Genomic DNA, 24,263 nt, shown 5'->3' with positions numbered 1-24,263 from the left:
GTTAAATAAATATAAAACAAATGATAGGATATATCAGAGCTGCACAGTGGAGAGTATGAACCCACTGTTCAGATGAATGTCTTGAATCTAGAGACAAGATAAAGGAACTAAAGCAGGAGAGGCTCGAAAAGAGGGTCAATTCTAGTTAGACACGTATCGATAAAGTTGCTCTGTCAGACTTCTGGTGCTGCCCGGCCCACCTGGCGGGTTTTCTGCTGCAGAACTGTGGAGCGTCCATGTGAAGCCGGGCCAGCTGAGGAGAGCAGCCGCCATGACTACAGGCCAGACTGAATGTCAGCTGCCGAACTTTGTTGTTTGGCCAGATTCACAAAAACAAAAAAAAGCTAAATAAATTCATGCTGGACACGCCAATGTTCTCAAAAGGACTTCAGCACTTGTTAAAATGTTCGTGTGTTACAGGCTGCATTGTGAAGCTGCATCTAATTACTACAATTTTCTTCAAGAGTTTAGTCTCTCCTATTTAATTTGTAGGGAAGTATAATGGAAGCAGATGAAAGCAGATTTCATTTCGTCCAACATTTTTGTGCTCTCTGCCAAAACTTCTACAGTAAATTCTGTGAAATCAAAAGAAAAAAATCTGTCAAGAAGGAGTTGTTGGTGCAAGCATCAATCTTTTTGAAGTTTGAAAGCCCCTTATCAAGTGCAATCTTGTAAAGCAATCTTGGCCGAAATGAAGCACAGATTTTAGACTCCAATCCTTTCAAAGCAAATGATTTTTCTTCAAAACACCCTACCAGATACGCAGTGAACAAATGGTGGTTAGGAGGTCCAGATGGTGTCCTGTCAACCACTGTTCAAATATATCAACAAAAGGCCTCTTTCTTGAGCCATTAAACATGAAAAGAGCAGCAGGGAGGCAAAAGATCCACGGTGACAACATCAGCAAAAGGGCTTCGGACCCCTTCAGAGGGAATCTGCCCTCGTGATTAATGACTCAAAGTGTGTTTCTCATCCCGGCCTCTGTTCTGCCTCCTGACACATTACTAGTGATGCTGAGGCCGAGAAACTGAGCCTAAAGTGTCCGGATAATAAAAACAGAAAAGAGACTCACCTCTTGTGGCGGCCGCTCCCAGATCTGGAGGTTTCCTGAAACAGAAAGGAAAGAATCACCTTACACAAACAATAACAGAAGAGTCTGAACATTCTCATTTTATTACGGTAATACAATAGGTTTTAATAATAAGAACGTTTTATTACACTCTCTCGAGCCGCATGCAGCTCTTTAAGCCCTCTACTCTGGCTCCCTTGAGCTTAGACAAAAATAAGAAGGAAATAAAATACAAATATTTGTAGGACTTTTTATATTTTGTTGCACGGTTGAAAATGTTTTGTATCTTGTATTTTGAGGTGAAACTGTGACACATAAGTAAAAAATAAAACGGTTTTAATTAGGTCAACTAAAATATGCGTCACGTCCTGCTACGGTCCTGCGTCAGCGCCTTTTCTTGCAGGTGAATAACCTGACCCCCGGCTTGATGAGCGAACTGTGGATAAATCAAAGAAAAGAAAAGTATCGGAGGAACACAGAGGGTGGACAGAGTTATCTGCTTTCACAGCAAACGATGCTGGCTTACCGGTATGTTTGATATGTGGAGAGAAGTTGTCAAAGGTGCTGCAGCCTTTACGTATTGGAGGAAAAACACGGAAGAGGAAGACAGCTGACGATCTTCAGTCAGAATTCAATCAGCTATATGTTTGATTTATTTCAAAGTGGGCACGTTTTAATTATATTCTTTTTCCTTCAAATGCGCAGAGGACAGGTGCTGTGTTGATTTATTTTAAAGTAGGCCTGTGTATTTTTTTTAATTCTCCTTATAAAAGTTCTTTGTTTATTATTAGAGGTAAACCGTTTTCTATAATGTAATAAATTAGAACTGCAAAAAAAATGTAGTTTTTGTCTATGATGTAACAATATATTCAACTTGATAAGCAATCAAGCTATCAAATATGTTTTGCGACTCCAGACAAAAAAGAATGGTGGAAAAGGGGGCAAAATGGCTCTTTTGGTCAAAAAGGTTGCAGAACCTTGCACTAAGATATATTTGCTTTATCATTATGTTTGGTGTATTCTATCTTCTTTCTATGCATTTTCCTTACCGGCAACATTTTGTCTATTGCCCTTTTTTATGCTAAGTATGATATATGTTGCATTCTCGGAGAAGAAGACTTAAGATGACCAAAACTAGCCTTTAAATCCTTTGAATAGTAGTGCTCTGCAGTCTCTGATTTCATAAAAGCAGTAGATATGAGAATGAGTTTTTAGATATCATTTGTGTTCATCTGCCTTGGGTGGAGAAGGTTCAGCAAAAAGGAAAAAAAGAATTCCATCTACAGGATAAGAGAAATGTATCAGGACGGAGACCCATTTATAGAAAGCCTTAAGGTTGTGTGTGACTGTTTGTGAATCGCTGCTGCTGAGCGTCTATATAGATGAGCTTTGTTCCATTTAATAGTCCTACAGGAGCCCTATTGCCCCAAGTTGTGGAAGGCAATCTTGTCTTGCAAAATGTTTATCTGCTTTTCCCATTATTGTATGATCTAAAGGTTGCTTAGATCATACAGCAGTGATGCTCCATCGAAAATGGCCTGTGGTAAAAGAGCATTTCCCTGGAAAAAAATGAGGTGTGTGAGAGGAATACGCATCTCCTCTCTCCTAAGGTCTTGTGCAGTGAAGGGTCCCAGGTTTGATCGAGGGTCCTTGGCTCTGCGAAAATCTATCAGTCAGAAGTTGGCTTTGGCGAGGGGGGAAACGTTGTGCCCGCCTCTTAGCATGCACCAGCCTCTCTGTCTCTGTGACATATCATCCATGAGATACCGAACCCTCATCTCCTCCCTAGCTCAAGCCTGGATAGATTTAGTAAGATGGAGGACAGTAAGAGGGCAGTCTGGTCACGTGATAAATAATTCATCTTCTGCGCACCTGACCTGGTTCAAGCAACAGCTGGATTTAAGAGCGCTTGATGCAATTTTAGAAAACTGACATTTTCGAGGATTTGGTGTAATCCAACAGCTGCAAGGGCTTGACTTGAAAAGCCAGTTGTTTTGACACTGTTCAGTATTTCCACAATCTGTGTTATCAGGAATTTAGTAAAAGACAGAAAGATGGTTCTACCTGTCGTGTGTACTTGGCCAAAACCCATTAAATGTAATACATATTATTGGACTTCAGACTTTTAGAAAACACGGTTGATGTCCAGAATTTGCATACTGGGGTTATAGACAATAATGTTTAAGGGTTAGATTAAGGACTTCAAATGTAAAAAAAAGTATTTTAAGTTATATTTTGTTTGATTTAAGAAATTTAAATCATGAGTAGTCAACATTTACTTTTTTATATATTCTTTGAACTATTTGTTTCAGTACTACTACATCCCTATCCTAGAGTAAAGGGTAAAACACAAATGGAAGTCTGTATCCTCACATAACACATTTTTTTGTTGAGTTGTAATGCATAATATTGTTTTCAAGCGTTAGTTAACCTCTATGAAAGCCTCCAGTCAACAGATCAAAGGGAATAAATACAAAATGCTGTCTATATGTAAATGTGTTTACTCTCTTGATGCCACAGTCCAGTGTAACTTGAATAAAACCAACAGGATTCTTTGAAAACACAATTGACCTGAAACCCAGTCTTCTGGTTTCCCACAGGAGGCTGACTGCCTAGGAAACAATTGCTTGGTTTCACATGTCCCAAGGAACTTTAATAAATCTGTTTTTGTAAGATCCGACATGAGCAAGTTTCATATTCAAAGTCTGTTTGCCTTCTGAAAAGGGTCAGAGGACTGGATTGATTATTTTCCGAGTTGAAAAGGGGTTGAAATAGTCAAAACAACAATATGAGGGGAGGTCAGAGCGGTCAGCAGACGTTGCGAGGCGAATCCAATCCTGTAACAGTCAAAACTATTTGCATGTGATTCTGAGAATAGACTCTGAAGCTGAAGCACAGTGATGTTATCTCCTGCTTCTTGTGGCTAGCGTGAGAATAAATCAGCCTTATGGAACTGGTATGAATGAAATCTTAGAAAAGAAGTTAGATTTTTAACCAGTAGAAGACAAATGAATACCTTACAGTGCAATATCAAACGGCTCTGAATTATAGCAGACCATCATACACTGTGCAATTCAGCAACATATCTTTATTACATCACATATATATTATATTATAGGTCTATATTATTTATTTTAAATACCTTTTATTTAACTTGTTTTTATACATATTTTTACTGGATCATTGTATTGTATTTTATTCTTAATGGATCAACTGTTGACATGATTCCCCTCGTATTCAGATTCTGATGATTACTTCTATGACTAAGGGATAAACTGATCACCGATATCCCTCTGTGACACGAAGCACACGTGAGAATAAAAGCATATTGTGTTTGCAGAAACATCCCATTACTGCTGCGGCTTTTTGGCAGTGCACACCTCCTGTCTGGGATAGGAATCTGCGAGACAAGGTCAGTGTAATTCATGAGCGACTTCTTCACTGCACACAATACAAAGCATGTGCTACTTTATTTATCATGCTTGAGCGGCGCTGACAGCTCGCATAAGCCCCGGCTGCGTGGCTACTAAGAATACAGAGACAAATATCAACAATAAAAACAAGTGCTTTATCCCTGAGCTCGAGTAGATTGCTTCACGATGTGCATTTCTTTGTAGTGTAAGGAACACTCCAGGGCACTTTGAATGTGTAATACAACAAATCAATTCACAGCTTGTTAGATTCAGAAGGAATGGCGTTTTATTCCATGAAAAGATGATCCTTGGCTTTCCATCCAGCTGCCTACAGCGAAGTACTCAAAGCATTTCTCTGAACGCGTTTCTCTGAATGCCTCCAGTAAAATTGTGATTTTTATCAATCCATTCAATTGAGAGGTGCTCTTCAAATAGGCATAGAAAAAAAAGACCTTATACATGAACCAGCAAACCATGGTGATGAAAGTCCCTATCCTGGGAAAGATCACAGGTGAGTGCTGTTTATGTTTGTATGAAAACTTTGCTTACTGCTGCAATTCATTTTATGACGTGTACCTTTGTGATAATAATTATGGGCAAACATTACTGTGACGTACAGTAGGCGACGTCTATTGTTATGAAAGAGATGTGTTTGCTGTTTACATTTAGATACTAGGTTCACTGTGTCTGGCTGAAGAAACAATTGTCAAAAGGCCAAACTGGAACATTAATGGAAGGCTGGAAATAAAAAGCAAGTTTAATCTGAAGTCTACGAAGCAAATAGCTGCAGAAAATCATGTTAACCTCTTACCCTGTACATCTGTTGCATGTGTATTACTCAAAGGCATTTGATTGGCTTACATTAGCATTACTTGCAATGTGTGTACTAGAAGAAACAAGACATCTTAATATATTCTTTTTAAGGTTTTAAAATAGATCTGAATAAGTGGCTAAGGGATCCTGTTTTGTACAAATGTAGTTCACTTTCTCACCAACTAGCTTAAGTATTTTTGCAGGTATCGGTCCTGTCGGAGATAAATATGATTGCGATTCAGTCGGCTTATATAACTGTAATCCTAACAATCTTGAATCAACAGTTATGAGGGTGATCAAATATTGTTTCAAGCTAAACGATGAAACTGCGCTTGCTGTCATCACCGGGGCTGCTGCTCTTGGCTGAAATGCCAAGAGATGGTGGTGAACATTTCCCTGCTGTTCAGACAACATGCTCTGCATCAGCACCAATTTTTGGAATGAAAGGTGCTAATTAAAAATGATAATTAGGGTTGCTAAAAAAGTGCTGGAAGGGGGTTGATAACAGTGTGTGTTTTGCATGTGATAGAGAGGTAGAAAATAAATGATATTGCTCTGCAGTGGACCTGGCGCCACATTAAATGCAGATGATCCCGAGGAATGTGACATATGGTTCTGACTGCAGGATCACTGAAGCAGGTTTCATGTAATGCTTGCATACCGGAGGGAGGTAAGGCCTGATAACCAGGACCACATGCCTGCAGAGGGCCTCTCGCACCGGCACATATCAGATACATTAGTCCTGTCTCACTGGGAAAAGGTGTGTGTCCTGTCCATGCACAAATACACACTCACAGATATCGACTTTATAAGCAAATAAACAGCTGCCATGGCTGAACATTAAAAGCCAGATGAGTACTTCTCTAAAAACGTATCTCTTATCAAGAATTGAATCGAACTGCTAACAGTGATGTGTACTTTATTCAAATGTCAGACTTATAACTAACTAAAACAGATTATAGGAATATAACCATGGAGTTAGCTTGTCAGATTTAACCTTGCACAAAATGTCTGTGTATACTTGGGTTATAAGGATTCAATTTAGAATGTCAACCTTAACTTGTTTACTTGAGTTTATAAAATGTCAACAATGTCCATCATAATCTCACAAAGGTTATTCAAATGGCTCATCTTTCGTTTCATTTGAAAAGTTGCACTATTATGAAAAGATTTCTGTTGATAGAATGTGCGGTGGAACACATGTCCCAGAAAGAGATGGAAAACACACATCATTACAGAATCTAAAACATCTGATAAACTAATTCAGATCCTTTGTGTTTCCATCATGCTGCAAACAGAGGAGTAACAGCTTGTTTGTGTTGGGAAATGTTCTGAAACTGTTAACAGCCCTACAGCTCTGAACACAAGTTGAACTGAGCTTCTAGAAAAAACTTTTTGTCCAGATATCTTGATACTAGCTAAGAGGCCTGACTGGACGCGGTATATCATATCAGGCCTGACATGGCAATCTCTGTCTCTCGTTGATAAATGGGGCCTGAGAGGAGCGGCACATTTTTGGGATGCTCCATCTTTACAGATGTCAAGCTGACAGCTCTGTAGTAAATCTGCTGGCCACACTGGACCTTCTTTATTTCTCCCAGACTGCCTCTTTATAAGCACTCTGGCACCGGACCCCCAGCAGGTTATGAATGTCATATGAGTGACAGTGAGACATCTAAAGGCTAGTTTCTGCAAAACCACGTGGTGTGCGTTAGACGTCATGCTGGGAGAATAGATTCAGAATTCATAAATGGACATGTTCAGTTTCAGATGTTGAGAATCTCTCACTATAAATTAGGGATGTAACGATACCAAAAACTCGCGGTACGATAATATCGCGATAAAAATTCCATGGTACGATATTTATCGCGATATTGAAAAATAAAGGGGAATTTTTGTAGATTTTTTAAATTAATTTTTTATATAATAAATCTGATTTGTACAGCATTTTAGTCGGATAGTAGTATTTGAAAGTGTCAACAATATAATAATCAGACCCTGCAATAGAATAAATCAAGTTTCACTTTAGTTTTTCAAGTAACTCAACTCTAACTCACTCACTCAGCATCATCAAGTATCTTTTAGGAATATGAGCATGTCCACATTTCCAGGTAGAAGCTGGGATGTTTGGGCGTTGACAATATCCCCTGCTGTGGAAAAAACTCTCTTGCTTGGTACTGATGTTGCTGGGACAGAGAGATATGCTTTGGCCATGGGTGACAGCAGTGGGTAAAACTGTGCATTGTTTCTCCACCACTTCAAAAACAATACAGTTTTTGCCAAGAGGGTGAGGCTTATTGACAGGGCGAGATATACATATACTGTTGGTACTTGTCAATGTCTCTAGGTATGTACATGTAGCCCTGTAAATACCATGTCCTTTTGTGTTATCTGTTGTTTTATGTTCATGTTGTAACCTACTTGCTGCCATGTTGGACAGGTCTCCCTTGAAAAAGAGACTGATGATCTCAATGGGACCATCTGGTTAAATAAAGGTTTCAAATTATTATTTTTTTATTTAAAAAAAAAATACATATATATATTTTTTAAAAATTAAAAAAATCGCGGTAGATTTTGTCAGTCTCACGAAGGTATTGAGACATTTATTTACCGTGATATTCGATATATCTTTACATCCCTACTATAAATACTGCAGAAAACGGATTCCACAGAATGGCTTGTTTATTTCCTCACTAGACTACCTTATGTAAAGAGTCAAATCCTCTGCTTTTTATTTCCTACATCCCAGCAGGTGCTGTCGCAGTCTTCCTGTTAGTGCGGTGTTTGTGTACATTTTTCATACACAAGCCCCTCGCTTCGAGTAAACAGCCTCAGACGGTTCCAGCCTGAATCAGAAAGAGCCCCTCTGATGCAGAACAGCCGATCCATCTGGAACTCTGAGCAGCATCCACGAGAGCTGTCACTGTGTGGAGCAGCCATTTGATTTCTTCCATTCCTCTCGAATAGCAACTTTCATGTAAATCAGACGATGTTTTACAGAAATACAAACTGAGAGGAGGTTTCAGTCGTTCGTACACAGCTGGATGCTTTTCATTTCCTGCGTGTGCTCATATCATTATTTGGAAATCCAATGTGTTGGAAGTTGAGTGTGTTTGAAGTTGAGTTTTGAAATTGCACCCAATGCACTTCTGAATATGAACTACTTTTACTAATTGATTTACTCCTCAGACACTTCCTGGACTTATTTGTAGGAAGAGCAGACTGTCTCTGCACGAGTTGACTTTATTAAACAAGCACAGTATCGCTTGCCAAGATTAAAAGACTTATTTTGTAACAGTAACTGATTCACACTGCTAAGAACCAGACACACTATACAAAAGCACACTAACCCTGACTCGCAAATAATGTTGGATTGATGTGGCTTTGGACCTTGTGAAGCTGCACAAAGAAAAACAAAGAGAGGAGTCTGAAAGACCGGATACTTGTTTCTGAAACTGTTATTTTCATTATCTATAATTCTTAATTGGTGTTTTGCATAATTTATTACTAATTTGGTTTTAAAACAATTATAAAGCCCAGGGTGACTTTTTTTTTTAATTGTCTGTCTAACATACCGAAAACCAAAATATATTAAATGTGAAAGGATAGAAAACAGCAGCAAATATTTCTACTGCAGAAGCTGAAGATAGTGCTCCATTAATGACTCAAACTAATAATTGATTATAAAAATGTATTGCTTGTCAGTCAGCTAATAAATGAAGGGCAATTCATCTCACTGCTCAAATTGATACAATCAAAATCCATTTCTCTATAGTCACATTAACAGTAGCTGCTTTAGACACATCTCAAGCTTATGTCACACTGTATGTTCCAACAGCCTTAGGTATTAGACAATTACACCACCACAAACCTAACATGGCAGCGAGAGTCTCTCCTAGTAGCTTTAAGAGGATTTAAGGATGTTTCTTTTGCTTTTAACCGATTTCACAGTGATGATGAAATGCAGAGACACCTTAGGGTTTTGCATCACTGCAGCTTGTCACACAAACTCTGAGCAACAGTGCCTCTGTTTGGCAGGAACCATGTACAGTATCTAGCTTGTGTAGAGTGTGGTGGAAAATAAGAGCATGTTATGGGACCCTTCTATATTAAATCTTCACTGTATTGAGGCTGACATTTCAGCTAGATACCATTAAAAGGTGAGAAAAGATGTGCAGCTCTGTCCTCCTACCTCCTGTCTTGTAATTCCTTACCATTAAGTGTCCGGTGGCGGGGTCAGCCGCCATGGCCTCGTTCTGGAAAGTGTTGGCCTGAACCAGCTCCTCCTCCTCCTTCCTGTTCTTCTCCACGGCGTCATCATCGTCCAGCTCATCCAGGCTCTGAGAGAAGATGAAAATGAGAGATGAGTTTTGATCAGCCTCTGGTGGCTCGAGTACAGCCCCAGAGAATATGTTTAACAGGCAACACAGGAAGTCAGCTTACAGGGAAAAAACAGAAGAAATCAGAGAACAAGTTTTGGCAGATTTCACTAATGCCGGCAACCCATGAATAAGCATAAGAAGGGCTTTGGGCCTTGCATATTTGTCAGCAATCATTCGTGAAATGGGAAACCATGATATTTACTGTATTAAAATAAAATTGCCTTTGTAAAAGAGGCCCAAGGTTACTATAAAAACTATGTCTAAATGCAAGTTATATCATTTGTTTTCTAACCTATTTGAAATACGGCTGTTTAATTGCATATTTAAATAGTTAATGTTATTTTTTCATCTGTGCTCGCTTTGTGTCTTCATTCCTATTTCCTTGCCATACCAATTTACACTTTTTATTGAAGTGTATTTTTCCATCTCAGTTTCTTTTTGATTATTTTGCTTACAAAGATGCACAGCTGTGTGTATTGAAGTTCCCATTAATCATTTCATAAATTCTGACTCAGATATTCTTTCCCACTTCTAGTTTTGTCATGCACATGGGATCTCGTAACATTGTAGGGTTGTCTTCAACCTCTTTCTCTTGTTTTTTGTATTGTTTACACTCGGCAAAGACATCAGGACCCTGACGACAGATGATTGGTCACTTCAGTACACATTGCACACTGACAGATGTGTGGTGACAGGCGAGGTCATTCCCACCATCACAGCGATGTTGACCTCTGGCTCATTGCAGCCAGGGTCTCCTCTTAATCCTCTTAGGACATGATCACATTCACTGCCAGGAACCCCTGAGGAGCTGCAGCTCAAACAGTACATGGACTCTCTGGTCAGGCAACAGGAAATCGGCCTGTTTGCGGACCTTTCACCTCTTGGGGACAGTCAGAGGGGATTTCTGACCAGAGGAATGTCCCTTGAAAAAACAATGAAAGACATATACAAACATACACAGAGCAAACAACCTTTGGACAGACGAGTGGGGAGTTAGCTTTCATTATTTAGCCACAGATTGTTCACATTCCCTGGGAAAACGTCCAACTTTTCTTCCTGTAATCTTAGCTTTATCCTGAATTATGTGCACAGCCTCAGCTTACTATTTGCATTACTTTACAGTGAACTGTGCAGCGGAGTTACCGGGTTCATGTGTCGGGAGCCCTGAAGATTCATTGCGTAAACAGAGATCAGCATTAGGATGGATGGTTGGATCGTGACGAGAGACAGAGATCGGAGCCAAGCTCCCAGAGGGTTGCAATGCAAACCAGTCTTTCCTGTTTCAGGCTGCAGGGCGAACAAAAGGTGCCTGCTCAAAAGACCCTTTAGTGGTAAAAATAGCCTTACAAGGTTAACAAGGAATGCAGTCATTTGCAAGGCCTTTCCTGCCAAACGGGTTATCAGCGGCCCTCGGGGAAAACACCAGGCCCTTTTCTTTTGACTCAGAGTTTAGCACTCTCCTCCTGAATTCCCTCACCACCTCTCTCCATCTCTAACATGATGTGCACAGGGGTGGACACAATAAAAGGAACCAGCACTGCATTAATGATCACCTTTTTATGCCAGATATACTATTACTTATATAATATGAGGTGTTCTTGCATTGCCACTCAGCATTTGAACTTGTACTCACAATATGTGGGTAAAAAATGGCAGAGGTTTTGGAGATTAAAAACTGAAAGGAAATAGAAGTTTGTCTACGTCAACACAAAGTAAATGGCACAGTGACTAACCCCTCTGCTATGGGAAAACTTGCCTGAAACGCAGAATTGGGAATCTCAAAGTTTATGTTGGATAGACATGCAGTCTGTTTTCTAGTATTCCAAATTGCTTTGCATTTCTTCTATTCCAGAAGAAAAAAGGGAAGGGGGATCTGAGTGTAACCATATAAGGGATGTTTTTGCCCCTGAATTCATAAGAATGGGTCTGTGGATTCTTATGGCAGATTTCTTAACTTGAAGCATGAAAACAAGCAGGGAAGGTGTGGAGGGATGCTTGGACTTGAAATGTTTTAGGGATTTGTTGAGATTTAATCCAAACAAAGGGAGTTAGAACAAATTGGATAACTTTGAACATAAATAGTGTCAGAGATACAAAGCATTTTCTTTTAATGACACCGTTAGTGGTTGCAGTTTTGGCCATACTAACAGATCATTCTCATAAAGCTTGTAAAAGAAAGCACCCTTTGTATTATCAGAACAAATAATTTTATGTAGTATATTTTGTTTCTTTATTATAGCAATATTTGACAGCATGTCTTTTATGGCTTTACACTCAATATTAATTACACTTTTGTTTTTTTTGGTGCATGCTGCCCAGATTCAACTGATTACACGAGGACACGTTCTAATGCACGCCAGAACTTTCTGATTAACAATATACAAAACACTTGCTTAATAGCATGTTAATTAATCATGTCATATATGATATACTGCCCCACCAATGAACTACAATTAAGGTTGTAAATGTAAAATACAGCCCAAAGTAAATACACATAATTTGAGAAACATGGCTTCTTGTTATGAAGATACATGCCAAGTTAAAGAGATTAAAAAGATGAGCGTTAGCAGCCAGCTTTCCAGAACTGTCTCTGCTTCCTGTTTACAGCAGGGCCAAGAGTCAGGAACTCACAACAGTGTTTACTTTAGTGAAGCAAGTCAAACGCAGATCCTGGTCTGCACCAACCTCCAGAGCCAAGTCCGTCACTCTGCACAAGAAGAATTAAAGAAGATGCATCTGGAGCTTCACCTCTATTGGAGTGTGTGTTGTGGTTGGAAACGCACTCCTTGGAGAGGAAAAGGATCAGTCATCTTTTATGATGCCCTTTTGCTGGCTGCAGATATCTGAATGCATCAGGTTCTTTGTCTGCAGAACAGCAGGCAGTCTGCTTTAACTCCCCTTCTCGGACAGTTGCCGTTTAAGTGACTGTCAAAGGGATGCTGTGGTTAATTTGAGTGAGCTGAGTACATTGTGTGGCAGTAGACCTGAAGCTATACACAATATAACAAAGGTTCAAAGTGATGGGCTGTCAAAGGCTCAAGTCAACTTAATGTACACTTACAGTAGACATGGCAGGATTGTGCCAGGACAGAGTTGCTGATTTTCTTCACGAAAAATAAGAAAGGTTAAATAGAGTACATACAGTAATATAATAGTATATAATATACTGTACATATACATATATATATACATATACATATATATATGTATGGGATTGTGAATACGATTCAAAACGGAAGTAACATTTTCTCTGCAACAACACAATAGAGAAAATTATAGCAACAGTGGCATCCATGGCAACCATTAGTGCAACTATCTGTTCACAACATCTGTCTCGAGTTTGTCAAAAAAAGGAAGTTTAAGCCACTTTTTTACTATTTTATTAGATTTTATTATCATAAAAAAATCATTTTAAAAATCGACTTAAAGATGGGGTAGGTAAGTTTGAGAAACCGGCTCGAGATACACTTTTTGTTATATTCCATGGAATGCTCTTAACATCCCGATAGCAATGAATATTTTAAGTGCTTTGACAAAAAATCCGTAAAAAAAACATCATCTGTGGAAGCCGTAGTACTGTAAAAAGCACGACCAATCATCTGAGCCGGCCCAGCTAAAATAACTGGATGGTCTACCTGCCTGTCAGCCTACCATCTGGGCACAAACTTATCTCGTGCCCTCATTGGTCATGTGCGCGTTCGTGTGTGTTGGAGGAGGGGCTCTGTAAGGAAGTGGCAGATTTTTTCCGGCTGTGTATTTTCAAATTCTAGCGCACTCGAGCTGGTTTCTCCAAAATTACCTACCCCACCTTTAAATGTCAAACAGCAATCGGTTATTCAGAAATACTTATTTTCTTTGCACCTTAGTCACTAATTGTTGAAATGCACGACTAAATGTATAGGAAATATATAATCTCTGGTAAATATGAAAAATACCATAATTTTAAAGAAATTGGGACTTGACAATATGATCTAAATGAAAAGTATTTTTATATTGGATTCAGGATTATTATTCATCGAAACCCAGTTAGGATCCAATGTAAACATCCCTTCTGTCTTGTCACCCTGCCAGTCCACTTAGTCCTCAGATTTATCTCCAACAAGCAAAGGGCACCTCCACCCGAGGCCCCCCCTCATGCAGCCGGCCTAATGACTTGTGTGTATTAACCACCTGTCACTGGTCACAGCACAGTGACTTCATTAAGATGATCTATTAGAGAAGAGCAGCCTGATGTCCACCATGTTCAACCAGGACTGCGAGTCAGCGAGTCAAACTACAGACTGCCAAGGTCAGTGTCCGGGCGAGGGGGGGCCGCCAACTGAGCAGGAGTGAGACATCATATGACAGCCTCAAAAAGTGTTACTGGACCACCACTGATCTGTGGCAAAGTTATTATATTTATTTCTGAAAAGAGAAATTATAAGATTTTCACTGCTGTTGACTTACAAAAAATAAGATTTTCTTTTGTTAAAATATCATAAAGATGTTACTGGTATAGTTTGAGCAAAAGGTTTAGAAGGGAAAGGTTATTTATTCCTTATTTTATCAAATATCTAATAAAAAAATAGTTTAGAGCTGAACATTGCTACAGTGAGGCTGCACATTGTCACTTTTATATTCAAGATTTATCATCCTGATAGTCTGGTTTCACTCTTTTCTATTTCTCATGCCCTTTCATTTGATTAAGGTCCAGAATTGCAACACAGGGTCTTTTATGAAAGGGTTGTTTGGGGGCAGAGTTGAGTCAAACAGCGTACAAGCCATTCTGAAAAGAATCAAAGCTTGTGTTGGCCACACAGCCACGGGTTGCTGTCTTTCAAATCCATGAGTTTAATACTAACAGATAAGGCGTAGAGTTGAACCTGAAGTCTTTTTGACCCTCATTTTCACTCCAACTGAGACTATAATATTGTAATCAGCACTTGGCCAGACCTCAAAATGAGTTCACTTTACACGTGGGGAGCAGTTAAAAAAAAAAGAAAAGCTTTTGAAAAACAAACAACAGGGGTGGAGCTGTGATTGCTGACCCTGAGATAGCTGCATCAGCATTCGTGTGGATGAGTCGGACGTGGCCGAGGCCTGAGGGCAGGACTCAGGCTCAGCAGGACCCGGCCCCAGATCTCTGACCGTCTGAAAACGCTTCAATACAAGTGTGGGGAAACGGCCTTCCAAATACTTTAAGTTAGCAAAACATGTTCTCTCCGGTCTGTAACCTCCTCAGTAGGTTGGAACGATCAGCACTTTGAAGGGGCTCATAAAGAGTGGTGTCGTGCAGGGTTGAGAGGACATGCAGCTTTAAGGGGGGTTCACTCTGTATAAAGAGGACTTTACACTCCACACCGCAGACATCCACAGAAAACCACACGGCCCCCACTCAGTCCTCTGCTCAGAGACATTGGCTTTGGCCAGAAGTCTAAGACTAGAGCCGACGATAAGAAGAAAACCATATATCAGTGTGTTTTTGACCGAATACCTTGATACCGATATTGGAACGATATTCTAGGGTTGACCATTGGTGCTGATAAGAAGTAACATTGATTGAATGATTTTAAGATTTAAAGGGGGTAAAGGCAAATGTGGTTAATTTAAAAAGAGTGAACCATTTGACTGTAATACAGCCTTTAAAACAATAAAAACATAATAATGCAATATTACAATATCCAAAAAGTAAGAGGTTATCTATATATCACAATGTTGATACTTTATAGACATTAGCAGGCCAATACGGGGCTGTAACAGACATATTTGATTCAGCATATATGGGAATATATGCAGAAAACAGAAGTCATAAATATTTAATTTGCAACATTTGTACGGCGATTTGACTTATATGACGATATCAGGGTTAAGGACTCAACTGTGAGTCATTGCCTTCAAAAAGCTTTCTTTAAGAGAGCTTTTCAATGTGGATTACAAACAGTGAAGTCTATAACAGTTCAGGGGAAGACCTTCGATAACCTTTGCCTGCTTTACACAGGCTTATTGAAGCCCACACTGTGCCTATGAGCCTCAACAGACCATAATAGTTGTGTGACTCTGACACCTCTGCATGTACAAACTGATCGGCTTTTATACTAACGGTAGTTTACCAAGCTTTTAAAAACCACTGCACTGTAAAAGCTCCATAGCTGAATGCTATCCAATGAATCAGTATTGATGACAGTATTATCTTTCTTGCCAGCCTCAGGTGCAAAACAATTATTATGAATTCAAAGCAGGATCCAGCTCTGGATGAGATCCTAAGTGCTTATTGAAGGAAGTGAAATCAAGAGGCAGGTGAAATTAAAAGTTGCACTTAAGCGTCACTTAATGAGTCTAACAGCAAAATGAAGGGTTTCATGACAGGAAGTGTAAAATTGTAAAACATAGCTAATGGAAGACATTTGCTGATTATGGTTAATGCCACGAAATCATTCAGGATCATGGATAATTGTGTAATTACATGGTTAGGCCTCGAATGCCTGATAAATATTTAGCTCGTGGTTGAATTTATGCATAACAGATTGGTTTTACATAACTGCGAAGAAAATGTCAAATCTGTTTGGTTTTCAAATGACTTAAGACGCCATTTCATGCTTCTCGAGACGAAAAGCATCACCTCTACACCTGGCCTGCCATAATAAGGGATATTGAACAATGTTTTCTAGTGGTACAGCACATGTGAACACATCTTAGTCATGGATCCACCTGAGGTAAATACGTACAAAAGAAAGATCGAAATAAGGAAAGTGTATCAGTGTGGGAGTGAAACACGTTGCTTTCAGTTCCTTAAACCTGAAGAAAGCCTGTTTTTGTATTCTGTTTCTTCCAGGTATCAACCGTTTTATCCCAGGAAATTGAGAGCAGGCTTCGTTCTCCAGTAGCTATTTATCTTTTTCCGTATTACTCAAGCCTTACCTCTATAAACAATGCTACATTTCATTCTGAATGCAGAAGATGCGGCTTGGAGTCAGCCATAGTGTTTTTTATGCTGCAAAGTAGCTCATATAAATCTATGGCTGACTTGAAAGCATTCGTACACTTGAAGTAACAAAGCCAAAACCTAAAAAGAACACCATATGAATCCTATATCAAGGGTATATTTAGGGAGAAAGTCAATAGCTTAAGAGGTTTAAATATATACAATGGTTAGTGACTCTGAAATGCCCTTACTGAGCTTCATCCTCTTAATAAAGTAATAACTGTTTTCTTGCTCAGCAGGGACAAGAGCTTTGGGCCTTTTGGAAAGATAGTTTTTACATCTGTGTGTCCCGACCACAGATCTGTAACTCAAGCCAGATAGAAAAGGGGAGGGGCATGCCGGGGGTGACTGCTGCTAGAGCGTTTATCCCGCCTCCCTCTCCTGAGTCCTGCATCCCGGTAATGAATCCTGTTCCTTCAAACCAGCAGTAATAACTGGTCGCCTGCTGTGTGCCATACGGAGGCCGCGAGGGGGAAGTGATCCTATGTTTTGTCTAACCCCTAATCTCGTTTTCTCCCGGCGCTGGAATGACCACATCTTCTTCCTTCCTGAGGAAATCGCCCAGTCCCAACAAAGCTGCTGCACAAATGAGGTCTTCCAAACACTTTGACTTTTCTAGCAGCACTTGTGGCAGAACAGATCACTGATTTACCCAATTTGTACTTACAGCCCATATTCCAAATATAGCTAGGATATAGGAGAAACAAGTGACATCATACAAAAAGGAGAAAGGAGGATGAAAATAAGAGGCATGTTCCAACATGCTGCTGTATTTTATATCACACTTCGGCCTCTTTCCTCTTTTGCTCCTTCACAGGATTTGTATATAAACAATATTACAACGTGGTATCTTGGTATCTTGGTGTTTTATGTATGAAGGCACCTCTCAATCTCCTGACATCCCTTTACTGCAGGCTATCTCATACAGTATTCATGCAATGTTCACTTACTAGCTATTTCCCCCGCGCTTTGTCAACATGTCAAGGTTAAAATCAGCATGAATATAAAAAAAAGAAGTCATTTTGACAAGCATAATACGATATCTTGAAAATCAAATCGAACCATGAGCCAGAGTAATGAATGGAGATCATGTATGAGCACCACCTGTAGAGCATGTCCTCTACGGTCCGACTGTGTGCATGTTGCACTTGTTTCCTAGATGGATAGGAAGGCATATTGTTCCTCAGAGTTCATAACTGCTTATCACATAAGCCTTTTATCAGCAGACTACAATGTGAACCCTGACCTGGAGCCTCTATTTCTCCCCAAACGTCCTCCTTGGTATGTCTGGTATCTCGTCACGTGAACAGCCGATCCTTGCCCATCTCACAGCACAATGGGCTATTTTTGGTATTCCAGAACATTGCTCTACTTTACCCACAAAGCCTCTTTAATGTGTTGGTCCTGGTCTACCTTGCAACCTGGCATGGACTGAGCATGTCCATTTGTCAGAGGAGAAACAAGCCGAGAGTTTGGACAGAGAAGTATTGTGAAAGCAGACCCTCCTCACGATGGACGCCTCACAAAGAGAAAGCATGTCTTTAGCCATTGTTGAGCTTTGACACTCTAGTAGCAGACATCTGTGCTGTTTTTCTGTCGATTGGGTTTTTCTAATGAGAACAAGAGCTAAGTGCCAGTCATTGCTCGCTGCCATTTTGCCAGCCCATCGTGTGTTTTTTGGCTGCTGATGCTGGGTTTTCTTGGCCGAGGCCTCGCACTCATTCATGGCTCAAACAACTCTGGGACTATTCAGGTTTCACAGACCTATCAAAAGAACCACAGCCATGCTGGGCAGGAGTACAGCCAGGTCCACAGCATCCAGGAAGCTCTGAAAGTGGCAGCAGTAACCACAGTGCAAATGGCTTTCACACATTGTCGGGTTGTTATAGAATAATACTGCCAGCAGGCAAGCATCCTCCAAAATGTAGAAAGTTACCTTTGTTTTGATAAGCAAATAACCCACCTATCTGATACTGGGGCTCAAAGCTTGCAAGAATGCAACACTTATCAAAAGGTTTGCACAATCCCTGTATTGGACAAACTGCTTTATATAAATAGATTTATCTATAAACAAGAGAATAACCTTGACAATAAAAGCAAAACAGAAGTTTGCTTTTGGGTAACATAAACATAAGAAGAAGCACAGAACACTCAAGTGCTGTAGGGCAAAGTAGACAGAATATTTGTCTTAGATTTTAAGACAAAAAGTAGAAATGCTTTGCTGATTGGAATAATAGTGACTCTGCACAGCACAAAGACTATAACTGAGACGGCCTGCACCTGCTGAGTGAATGATTATAAAGACAGCTGTTGAGAGGACATGAAGTGGTTCGTCAGCCTCGCCCTCAGTGGTAGTGGTGTGTGTGTGTGTGTGTGTGTGTGTGTGTGTGTGTGTGTGTGTGTGTGTGTGTCCGTGCGTGCAGCTGGAGAGCAGTAGCAGCCTGAGGGCACCTGATGGCAGTGCTTAACCATCCTGTTTCCTGATCAACACCTGAACGACACACCTGCCAATAAACGGTTTGCGGTTGTTTCACATCTCCTGGCAAACTCAGATGCTGCCATTATGGAGTTTCACAGGAGAAAGATCAAAAAGCAGCGTGGAAAACACAGGTGTGGCTGAATGGGCGGTAAGCATTTGCAGTCTGCTCATGTCAAAGAATGTTGTTGATGCAAAATCGGACTTTAGATTGTCTTGTTCTATAAATCATGTTGTTGATTTTTCAGTCTAGTTCATTGCTCTGTTTTATAAGGTTAGTGTCCCTTCAAAAATAGTTTGATCCCATTTTTGTTTGTGAAGATTCATTTGTAGAGAGTCCGCTTAAATGATCATACATTAGAAGCAGTTCAATATTAGATTTACAGACCTGTTTCAAATAACAAGCAGCACATAATTGAACTATTTGTATGCAGTTATTCTCCAATAAGAAGGCCTTGGGTGTGTTATATCACCTGGAAATCTATTCACCTCTGCAACCTGCTCAAAGGCTTCATGTGAATCTAATGCCACTTTCGGGGGCATTGCCAAACAGAATCAACCCAGAATGAACCTTTAAAACTGAACCAATTACGCAGTTTAATGGATAATTAGATCCGCCGACCAAGGATTAGTGCCTGTGACTTTCTACTTTTGCTTTTATAACCATTGCACAAATAATTTCCCAGTTTGTTTGTGTTTTTATTACGTCCAAGTATCAAAGCATACTTTTAGCTACAGAAAACGTCTGGCACCAATTTAAAACAAATTGCTGGTAAAAAAAACATTCCTATGGAAGGTACATACTTGAGTCTGAAGGGAATGTTGTCTCTTTAACAACAGAGGCCAGACAAATTTAGCATTCAATCAAATAGCAACCCCAAAAGATCTGTGTTCCGCTCTAAATGCCAGAGAGATGAGGTATTTTTGTTTGCTCAGAGCCCTGACCCATTCATTTGAGAAGAATGGCTTCCTGATGATTTGCTCATGAGATGGCTGGGTCTGGCGTTTTGGAGAGGAATTTCTAAGCTGAAATCCCAGCCTAATTAAGGAAACAGTATCTTGTAGAAGCAACATAAATACCTCTGGCAAGTAGCATACCCTGCAGCTTTAGAGCTGGTCACAATTCAATTATTTTAGACGTCTCGGTTGGCAAGGGCTGTTTGAGTGAAATGAAATGCAGCAATAGGATTAGGCTGCTTTATAGAAAATGTGTTCTTTGTCTTGTGAGCAATAAGAGAATACATCTAAAATAGTTGCCCATTATAGTCACAGTATACACCGTTTTATAGCTGTAATAACTTTAACAGGGAAATGCCACAAGTATACAGTAAGGTGCTGTTTGTAGACATAAAGAGACACCCTGTAAAACTAGTCTATTAATGTATCATTTCAGACGAACTGGAAACATCTGTAACAACTGTGAGGTCCTCCTGCACCACAACAACTGAATCCATCTGTTCCAGTGTAAATTGTACCCTCTGTTATTTGCTTTTAGATCTTTTATTGTGGGAGGAAATACACAGTTTAGCACGATCAATCCCAGGACATGACATTTCCTTGGATGAGTCGAGATAGTTGTCGCTATAATTGTACAGTATGAGTAAATACAACCAGTTCTGCTTCCATGTTCTCAACTTTTGTTCTAAAATATTTAAAACAAATTTTCAGCAGTGCTAACGTTGGTCTGAATATGGCCTACGTTCAGCAGGTGTAACCGATAGGATATGTCTATATGGAATCCAAAATGTACTCCAGCCCATCCCAAACTCAACAGTTGCTAGATATTAAATCACTTAAAAGATTGATGCCACATTTTAAGTGCCTCTTAATATCAGACCTTCAGTTCCCACATGTGCCTCGTATTGCATGACAACCTGCATGGCTGAACCCATATGTGGAATTCCCATTGAACCCGGTTATAGCCTGTAGGAATCTCTCTTCCAAACAAACAGCAGACTGAGTACCATCTACCTACCGCACAGCACAGCAGGCGAGGGGCCTCTGGGACTACTGTAGCTTTGATTGACACGCGTTAGAAAGAAAAACAATGAGTTTAGTAGTTATAGTTATAGTTATATTTAAAGCCAACATCTTCTGCCAGCATGCAATACCATTTCCCTTTTTCATTTCTATTCATTAAGCCTCCTGTTGAGAAAAGGTTCATTTCAGGTGCATGCAATTGAAGCTGGATGATGGATACATCAAACTTTACAATCAAAATAAAAGAAGGGAATGACAGCCTCAGAGTTCCTTTTTTTAATGATTGGTATGAATAATAAAATAAGATGTTAATGGGATGCTTCTTTTAGTTTTACACATGTTGAGCCTGAAAGCCAGGCAATAACGTCACTTCAAAAACACATTCCCAAACCATTTGGTACCATTTAAGACCATAAGTATGCATTTCTTAGCCTGTCGTCACTTTGTTAACCAAGGCAATTACAGAGACTCCATAAGGGCTTAACTAATTTACTCTGGTTGTAAAAGTGATGTGTCAACATGAGCTAGAGGCAGGAGGCATGTGGACTTCCATCAGGAACATTTAATGATAGCTCGACTAAATTCAAAAGATGTGATGCTATAAAAAAATACGTAAACTTTTTCAACAACAAAACAATATAATCGGGATGTAAAAAGTGAAATAAATGAAAATGAAGCATAACATGGAGGTGTTTAACAGGAGCATAATCCACTTTAAAAGTCAATGTTGTCCAAAGTGGCCAATATTTTATATTTATATAAGTATCTGTAGTTTTGCCTCTGTTTAACTCAAAATCTAGCTCAACTGGGTCTATTTCTTAATAAGTTCCCTCCTTAAGTAAACCAGGCTTATGGTTTTAATAAAAAAGAAACTTGAGTTTATCACTAAATGGAGTTTCAGAATATAGCATAATAATATGCAGGACATAAGCTAGATAAAGGACATGAAAAATAAGGGCAGCAGTTTTTTGTTTTGAATAGAGCCAAAGCAGTGATGGTGCGTGCGAGTGTGAGTCTGTACTTCTGGTGGAAAGGATAATCAGTCAGCACTGAGCGGCGAGCCAGGTTCCAATATCAGAGGAATTTCAATGGACTGCTAGTTTATCCCCAGAGCTACGGCAGTGGGACGCTCATCAGGTTTCTGTGGGTTTGCTTTGGCATGCTACACCACACTCTCCAGAGTCCGCTCTTCTCGCCAGCAGAGATGAGTAGCAGACACTTAGGAAAATAAACCTTTTTCCCCCTCTGTACAGCGGCCGAACATGAAAATGACATCTGGTGGAACGTTAAATCTTGTGTGGCCACTGACCACTCGAGCCAAACTGGACTTTCCCATTGCAGATGTTCGAGTAGAGTGAAATATAAAGTACTTTGTCAAAGCCAAGAGAGCTACTATAGTGTTGACTTTCCACTGAAAGCAATGCATGGCGGGAGATTAATACAACAAGACAGGCTGCTGGCCCTTGAACAGAACCAGTGTTGAATAAGTGAGGAGATATTATCTAAGGCCTCACAATAAACAGACTTAGACAGCAGAGTCATTTCACTGGCAGGTACAGTCTTATCTTACTTCTGCAGACACATATCAAAACACGAGACGAGAAATGCAGCAGAGATGAGTGAATTATTTTTCTTGTGCACTGGTGGGCTCTCTGCATGCCGTACAAACAAAGGATGTTTTGCAGAGATTGGCATTTAACCAAGTCGAGGTATAAGCACAAATGAAACATGTTCAATCATCTTCTGGCTTTTGATGCTCGTTGTTGGTTAGGGATGATAAAAGACAGATCAAGTTGCCCTGCGGCAGTGCATATGGTGTGAACTCCATCAAAATCACAGTCTCAATATACAGCATAACAATATGTCATTTCATTTCATTTGCAGTTTTCAAGAATGCATTACGGCTCTCTGTGGTACAGAGTTTGTCTTATCTGATACAAATTCTTCTTTTACGTTTGCATTTTATTTAGCCAATATTGTCCTTCCGTTTCTAAATACTGTTATTTCACTTTTCTATTCTGTACACTTTGTATCTTTTACAAAGAAAATGGTTGTATGTCTGTCCATCGTCCCTTTTATCGGTTACTTTAAGTATATAATATGGTTTTGTGGAAGGAAATATGATAAATGTGACTGAGTTCAAAAAAGGTGACATTGCAAAGCTTCTGCCAATAAAACGGGAAAAGTTCTCACCATTGCCGAAACTATTGTTTGACTTTGGCATGCAGAGTGACGTCCTTGAGTAAATTCAAATAGTGTTGACTCAACCTGCTCAGAATTCCTATGAAGTCATAAACTGGGACACGGCAAACTGTGTGTGGTGTGTGTGTGTGTGTACCCTATGATTATGTTATGTAATTTGTAGTTTGAGGTAACAATGGTCTGCCTCTTAGTGCTGCATGCCTTCTCTCCCTCTCCTCACAGATTACATCCTTCCCGGCATTAATGGGCCCTTATCTGTTTAGGGCAGGGGTCTGTTTTTTTCAAGCAGGCTGACTTTGCAAAAGCCCTCCTTCCTCGACCCTGAAGGGCAATAACTCGCTGAGGGAAACTTCAAGCTACCATCTGCTCTCCTCAAGGCAAACAGTCTGGTGCAATCTACACTGCAATTTCCAACCATGAAACTCAGCTAAATGGATTTCACTGTGGACAAAATCGAATGTCGACTGTCGACACCAAAACATCTCGAGTCTTGGCTCAGGTCACCTACATATCCTAACATGCTTGGTAAGAAACACAAGGGAAGCAGCACGTTTTGGAAAGAAACTTGCTGCAGTTACAAAAATGTCAAACTGGTAAAGCAGGTTCTATGGAAAATGGCGTGATAGTAACTAGACATTAGGCAAAGCTCCTAAACACAGTCATCACTGACAGGACATTTCCAGCATCACATTGACGTCAACTTTAGTTATTAATATTCCCTTTTGAAGGCTTCATAAAGGCTTTGTTGTCACATACCTTAACTTTAACATTGAACAAATGTAGCCAGTGATTAGTGCTTGTAACAGTTTTGTTACTGGGATTAACTTCAAGTAAAACACAGCAAGATGGTTTGGATTTGGGCTCAGCAATGTTTTGACTATTCTCCATCAAATGAAGTTGTCTTTGGAGCCTTCCTTGGAAACATTAGCTGGGTTATATTTGGTTTTGTTTCAGCAGTATGCTTTTA

General features: G+C 39.8%; 1 protein-coding gene across 2 annotated transcripts in view; it reads right to left on the bottom strand.

The window, feature by feature from the left end:
* Positions 1–24,263, bottom strand: part of pawr (PRKC, apoptosis, WT1, regulator) — a 55,919-nt gene that overhangs the window by 11,464 nt on the left and 20,192 nt on the right. For both annotated transcript variants that reach the window (XM_079654799.1, XM_079654800.1), the window contains exons 3-4: positions 9,510–9,635; positions 1,073–1,107 (exon numbers count right to left, since the gene is read on the bottom strand). In XM_079654799.1, the coding sequence (XP_079510925.1) occupies positions 1,073–1,107; positions 9,510–9,635 (161 nt within the window). The remainder of the gene's footprint in view (positions 1–1,072; positions 1,108–9,509; positions 9,636–24,263) is intronic.

The sequence above is a fragment of the Notothenia rossii genome, assembly GCF_949606895.1.
Source record: "Notothenia rossii genome assembly, chromosome: 10".
Lineage (NCBI taxonomy): Eukaryota > Metazoa > Chordata > Actinopteri > Perciformes > Nototheniidae > Notothenia > Notothenia rossii.
The sequence above is the reverse complement of the archived record's forward strand: the minus strand, read 5'-3'. Positions and strand labels throughout refer to the sequence as shown.